General features: G+C 37.1%; 1 protein-coding gene across 2 annotated transcripts; it reads left to right on the top strand.

Moving 5' to 3' along the window:
- The first annotated feature begins 317 nt into the window (after positions 1-317).
- On the top strand, positions 318-5,265 carry LOC18431268 (stachyose synthase). 2 transcript variants are annotated; one of them, XM_006841394.3, is made up of 4 exons: positions 318-2,496; positions 2,668-2,845; positions 3,357-3,724; positions 4,185-5,265. In XM_006841394.3, exons 1-4 carry the CDS (start codon positions 1,030-1,032, stop codon positions 4,752-4,754), a joined length of 2,583 nt encoding a protein of 860 aa, XP_006841457.1. In that variant the 5' UTR covers positions 318-1,029; the 3' UTR covers positions 4,755-5,265. The 2 variants fall into 2 exon arrangements, 1 of the variants encoding a protein (XP_006841457.1); XR_016050669.1 differs by having other exon boundaries at positions 322-2,496; positions 2,668-2,841.
- Positions 5,266-7,256: the final 1,991 nt, after the last annotated feature.

Genomic DNA, 7,256 nt, shown 5'->3' with positions numbered 1-7,256 from the left:
TCAGTTCATGAAAGGTAATTCATTGGACCGACACCGATTGCCACGTGGCATATCGCGGATCCCCCGTTTCGAGCTTACGTGAGTGGAAGGACAGGTGGCGGGGTACGCTTTGCTTTTCATAGTGGTCGAATTTTCATTTTTTATTTTCACTATTATATTTTTATAATGTAATTCATTTATTTATTATTTTTTCCTTTCTAAACGTAAAAAGGCAATTTGGTCATTAATGCACCCAATGGAGACAGTGGCAGTTTGGTCTTTCCAGGTCAGCACAAATCCTCATTCCTCATATAACTGTGGCTCAACTAATACACAGAGAGTGCTAGTGGTTAAATATCTTCTTTTTTTTTCACATGAAAAAATAAAAGAAAATTCAAATTCCACTGAAAACTAGAATGATCTAGAGCTACTGGGAAAAAAATGCTAAAAAAGAAAAGAGAAAGGAAATGAATATGCAATGTCATGCGAGTTTCCTCCTTTGATTCTGTTAACTGATTATTTTTTCCTATAAATATACATATCCCCCTCATGTTTTCCTCCATGTTTCAACACAATCTTTGCTATACTATTTTCCTTATCTTACCCATTCTTTGAATTCCATTTGTTGCTAATTTTCTTGCGTCAAAAGCTCTTCTGCACAACCACCTTTGAGTATTCTTCTCTCACTAGTTATACCTGTATCAGACCAATTTGCACATTATTTGACTAGTTTTACTTCCTGGTCTTCTTCTCTAAATCTCTCCTTACAATTCTGTGACTTAAATCTACAGGGTCCTTTTGTTCTCTCACCAACTTGTATCAGGCTCTTTGTTGCAGTCTGCAACTCACTACTGCTATTGCTCTTCTTTCTCAGTAATTTGTAGAAACCTACTTATCCACAAAATTTGTACAAACCTTTAGTCTCAGTCTCAGAGCCCTTTATTTTAGCAGGGCTTTTCTCTTACTAACTTGTATCAATCCTTTTGTTTTCATTTTGTTGCTACTGTTCTTCTCACTAAACTTCGTAAGTCACTTCTCCCAGTTTTCACCATGGCTCCGAATCCAATCTCTAATAATTCCAACAATACACCCATAGTCTCAAATACCCATTTTTCGCTCTCGAATGGGTCTCTCTGTTTCAATGGAGTTACTCTGTTATCAGAGGTCCCTGATAGCGTCACTCTAAGAAGTTTCTTCTCTGTTTGCACCCCTCTCTCTAAAGACACCCCAGTCTCGCTTCTCGAGTCAGTTGAGTCCAAGGCTCACTGTGGAGCTTTCTTAGGGTTCGAAGCCTCTGAAACCTCTGATACATTTACAAATCCCTTGGGAAAGTTCATAAATAGGAGGTTCTTGAGCATATTCAGATTCAAAACATGGTGGTCCACTATGTGGATTGGTAACAATGGATCGGATTTGCAAAAAGAAACCCAATTAGTCCTTTTCGAGATCCCTGAGAGAAAGCGCTATTGTCTGGTTTTGCCTCTGATAGAGGAAAATTTCAGATTTTCCCTTCAACCAGGCCATGAAGGAAAAGTCGTTCTTTGGGGTGAGAGTGGATCCACCATGGTTCAGACTTCGAGCTTTATGGCCTGTGTTTATCTCCACATAGGTATAAACCCATTCGATCTCATGAGAGAGGCTTTCTCAGCCATGAGAGTCCATCTTGGTAGTTTCAAATTGTTGAGTGAGAAAAAGCTCCCAAATATAATTGATCGATTCGGTTGGTGTACTTGGGATGCTTTCTATCTCACAGTCGAACCAGTAGGGGTATGGCATGGAGTAAAAGAGTTTTTTGATGGAGGCCTCCCCCTGAGATTTCTCATTATTGATGATGGGTGGCAAAGTGTGAACACTGATAAAGATAACCCACTGAAAGATGCTGAAAATTTAGTCTTGTTAGGTTCTCAAATGCAGTGTAGGCTTTATAGACTCAAGGAAAATGATAAGTTTGGAAAGTATAAAAAGGGCAATATGTTAAGGCCTGATGCCCCAGCATTTGATGAGAAGAGAATGAAGGAAAAGATAGAGGAGGCAATTGAGATGGAGAAAGAGAGGAAGAGGAAAGAGAAGTGGGGTGATTGGGCATGGATATGGAAATTAGGAAGGCGTAGAGAGAAGAAAGAATTAAGCAGTGGAGAGGTTATGAATGGCTTAGAGGGAGAGGAAGAGAAGGGAGAGGGTGGAGATGGTGAAGAGAGAGAAGGGGAGATAGGTTTGAAAGCTTTTCTTGAGGATTTAAGAGAGAGATATACGGAGATAGATGATGTCTATGTTTGGCATGCACTATGTGGAGCTTGGGGTGGAGTTAGACCAGGAACTACACATTTGAAATCAGAGATAACACCAGCTGTTGTTTCTCCAGGATTAGATGAAACCATGCACGATCTTGCAGTGGTTAAGGTCGTTGAAGGCGGGATAGGGCTCGTCGATCCTAGCCATGCTGAAGATTTCTATGATTCAATGCACTCTTATCTCTCTAAATCGGGCATCACAGGCGTTAAGGTGGATGTAATCCATGTATGTCTCTCGCTAATCCTTTTCCATGTACTTAAGGTTTTGTTGTAATTAAGTTATGCTATTAAGGTACTTTAGTTATTGTAATATTCTCTCTCTCTCTCTCTCTCTCTCTCTCTCTCTCTCTCTCTCTCTCTCTAAGGATTTGTAATGATCTCTCTCTTTCTCTCTCAGACTCTAGAATATGTTGCAGAGGAGTATGGAGGCAGAGTTCAGTTGGCCAAGGCATATTATGATGGTCTAAGTAAATCCCTGGAGAAAAATTTCAGTGGGGGCGGATTGATTGCAAGCATGGAGCAATGCAATGACTTCTTCTACTTGGGAACCAGGCAAATCTCCATGGGTAGGGTAGGTGAGTCCTAATTCAAACTCTTTGAGAAAAAATTCAGTAACCACCTCATAGTTAAGAACTTTGCTTCACTCACTTGTTTAAAATTTCTAGGAAGAACAGTCACAGGTATTAGACTCTTGTCAAATTCTAGTAGAAATTTAGTCAATTTCTTCGCTGCAATCCACTAAATTCAATTCTAACATATCACTTTGGTTACTATGCAAACATCAATTTCTACGAATCTAAAACCAAAACTTTCTAAAGCCCAATCTTCTTCCAATTATCCTTTTGAAGGATGAAAACTGTTGTAGTCCCTTGAGAGAAATTCGGAGCCAATTAGATATTCAGTCCAAGACCCAAAATCTTTTATGCAATTCCTGAGTAACAGATTTCCATAATAAACAATTTTTCTTGTTATAACCCTCTGTTTGCTTTTATTTCTCAAAGGTTTCCATTAGAGAGAAACTAATGTAACCTCTCTCTCTCTCTCTCTCTCTCTCAGCTCTAAAGATATTGAATTTGGTGTTCTCAGGAGATGATTTTTGGTTTGAAGACCCGAATGGAGATCCTATGGGGGTGTACTGGTTGCAGGGTGTCCACATGGTCCATTGCAGTTATAACAGTCTTTGGATGGGTCAATTTATACAGCCTGATTGGGATATGTTTCAGTCTGATCATGTTTGTGCAAGGTTCCATGGAGCTTCAAGGTCCATTTGTGGGGGTCCTATATATGTTAGTGACAAAATTGGTGGCCATGATTTCGAGCTTCTGAGAAAGCTTGTTTTACCAGATGGCACAATTCTTAGATGCATTCACTATGCCCTTCCCACAAGAGATTGCCTCTTCGAGAACCCATTGTTCGATGGCAAGACTGCTCTCAAGATCTGGAATTTGAATAAGGTACGGACATGTGCGTTTGATGAAAATTTAGTGGGTTAACAATCTCTCTGGCGAAACCTTAGTTGGGGATTAAGGAGACAAAATCATATTTTGTTCCTTAAATTTATGGTAGAGATTGTGGGTCATTTGTTTGGTATTATTTACCCATTAACTCAATTTGTTGTGTGTGTTAATGAGCCCTTTTGAAGTTTGAACAGTCCAGAGTTTCAACCTCTAAGCTCAGTCATTCAGTATAAACAAAATTTGTGTAATTCATTTAGGATTGAATTAATAACCTAACTTTCACACCCTGAAGTATTTTTCCTCCCTTTCCCACACAAAAACCTCAATCATGGTTACAAATTTCTCTCTCACAAAACTGTTCTTCAAATTTAAATCATGATTCCATCTTGTGTAGTTTCAAAGGACAAAATTTGATCTATTCTGCAGATTATCACTATTTAATTGGTATAATATGCAGTGTGGAGGAGTAATTGGAGCATTCAACTGTCAAGGAGCAGGCTGGTGTCCAAAGGAGCACAAGAGCAAAGCTTATCCTCAGTGTTACAAAGCCATCGCTAGTTCCATTTCTTCAGATGACATAGAATGGGAGCAAAGGCCAGAAACCTTTCACATGAGAGAATCTGATGAATTTGCAGTTTATCACTGTGAAGAAGACGAGCTTCAAATAGTAAGCTCGAAATCCTCGATCGGTTTCACTCTCAAGGAATCTACCTTTGAGATTTTCACAATGGCACCTGTGCAAAAGCTTGGGTCTTCGACGAAATTTGCAGCCATTGGCTTGACCAATATGTTCAACAGTGGAGGAGCCATTGAAGAGTTGAAGTGCGAGACGGATGATGAAGGTTCTGGAGTGAGAATTGGGATCAAGGGAGCTGGTAGATTCACAGCTTACTCTAGTGAGAGGCCAAAGGGGTGCATTTTGAATGGGAAAGAGAGAGAATTTGTATGGGATAGTGAGAGTGGGAGGCTCTGGTTTGAAGTGCCATGGATTGGAGGTGCAAGTTCCACTGCCATTGTCCAATTCTAGCTTCAATCCCATCTTCACCCACCCCACTGTCTGTCCATAAAGGAGTTACCCAAAATCAATTTTTAACTTTTCTCTTGAATTCTCCATTTTATCCTTTTTTTTTTGTTACAAAAAAAGCTTTTTCTTACTAGAAAATTGGGAGGGCTCAGAAGGAAGCCCAATTTGGTTGGGAGGTCTTTTGTTGGGAGTTCTCTACTCTTCCTTCAATTTTTTTTTCCCTTTTCCATAGGCTTTTATTGGACTTATTGGGCTTATTGCTTCTGATATATGTAAATATCCGAATTCTTTTGTAATCATTTTATTTTTCTCTTTCTTGCTCAAGGGTAGGGTGTGGCTTTGGTTGTTGTTTACTGTGACATTGTTTGGGTTTTCCATTTTTTTTATGTGGTGTAAATTGCAGAGATACTGCTCCCTTTTGTATATTTTTGTAAATTGGCATCAAGCTTTGTTATTGTAATCATTCATATGTTTTTACTTATTAATAAAAGGGCATTTGCCTCTTGTTTCTGTATATAAATGACTCAAGAACCCATTACTAGTTGCCTAATCTCTATATCTCACCTCATGGTTCAACTAAAATTTATTGCTGGCAGGCAAAAAATGGAAACCACAAAAATTTATAGATGATGCTTGACAAAAGTGCTTAGAATTTCTAGACAGTAGATGATATGATTGAAATTTTGACAAGGTTGAGCCTTCTATATTTTTGCAAACGATGGATGAGCCTCTCATTATGGGTGAAAAAGTCGAGTGTTTACAGTACTTTGGCAAGGCTGTAATTAGTTATTATCACAAAAATCACATAAGTTTCTTTAAAATCGGAAATTCTATTGCACCTTCATCTTCAACTGCTTAAAATTTTTCTCTAAGTTTGAAAATTTTTAGTTTTAACTTTCTTAGCCGACCTCAAAATTGTTGAGACCAGTGACACCAAAATGAATGTATTAAGAGGTTTTGTTCCTTCCCCAGATGAAGATTTACTTGAATAAAAGAAGAATGTGAGTAATTATGCAAGTTCCAATGTTGTATAGAGTTTTTTAATTTTTTTCAAGTGAGTTGGTGAGGAGAGGGCCCCTATCTTTACTAGGAATTGAATCTAGGACAAAGCGTTGCAAATCGTCAAGCTCTAACCAATTAAGCTTAGGTGGAATTGAATCTAGGACAAAGCGTTGCAAATCGTCAAGCTCTAACCAATTAAGCTCAGGTTTTTTTTTCCTAATTTTGTATAAGGTTGATATTATTTTCTGTTTTGTGAGACTCTACATCTTTAAGGAACAAATATCCTCCCGTTACCAAAAAGTAGGATATTATAGGTTGTATATATATTAACAGTGGAAGAATTGGAAATGTGGTTGATGCATCGGTAGTTATTCGGGCTGATGCCTCAACATAATGTCTCATCCTCCATGCCCAATGGTAAAATATGAACGAAAAGAAAAATCTCATCTTATAAGACTCATCCTCCATGCCCAATGGTAAAATATGAACGAAAAGAAAAATCTCATCTTATAAGACTCTTATGTAAGGCATTGTTGGTGTGCTTTAGAAGGTCATCACATCATAGTAGACTCCTCTGCAAGCAATGCAAGGATGAGTTTTTCAAATTTTTATTTTATTATTGTAAATTTTTATTTTATTATTTTTAATTTTTTATAGGTTTAGGGTTATTTTTGTCTTTCCTAAGTTGTACAAATTTTGAGTGTAAAATTAAAAAAATTATTTTATTTTAAATAAAACGATAGATATTGGTGGTTACAAGAGAGATGAGGGAGTTAAAAGGAATCTTTTGTATTTATAAGATTTAGTTAATACGGAGAGAGATTTTATGGGGACTCACATTGAATTGAGAAATAGAGAGATGTATATGAGGTTAAAGAGAGATTTACATGAGGCTAAGGAGAAAAAATAGGCAAGATACAGAGATAGAGAAAATATGTGGGGAGATGAGGTTTTTGTTGGTTTTTCTTTTATCTTACTTTCTATTAATTTTTTTAGTTGTATTTAAAAGGAGAGGATCTCCCACTTCGAAACAAGGTTATTTTGAGAAGAAAAAAATTGTTTTGATCTTGAAGAGATCTTAGGTGGACTCCTTTGCCAAAGTAGTATATTATTTCATCCTTTTGTTACTATTTTTATTTTAATTATGTTTCTTCTATCTTCCCTTCATATTCTCTGCATCAATTGATATCAAAGCTAAGATATTAGAGCCTTGAGATCCATAAAACATGATGCTTTCACAGACATCTAGAGATCCAGTTATGAAGTGCATATATCAAATAGTAAACTGAGAATATCAAAAATTTGAGAGAATCATAAAAAAACCTGATATGTCTTATAAGATTTATTTAGTAGATTGCAACAGGACGAGGAAGAACTTGAAGTGGTAAATCTCAATATAAAAGATGTAGAAAATAATGAAGAAGAAAATTTGCTAGTTGCAATATGTGAAATACCACCCTTTAAGATCAAAAGAGAAATCCAAATCAAGTTGGGTATTTCAGA

The sequence above is a fragment of the Amborella trichopoda genome, chromosome 2, assembly GCF_054954075.1.
Source record: "Amborella trichopoda isolate Santa Cruz 75 chromosome 2, AtrichopodaSantaCruz75HAP2 v2.0, whole genome shotgun sequence".
NCBI lineage: Eukaryota > Viridiplantae > Streptophyta > Magnoliopsida > Amborellales > Amborellaceae > Amborella > Amborella trichopoda.
This window is presented reverse-complemented; position numbering and strand designations above follow the sequence as displayed.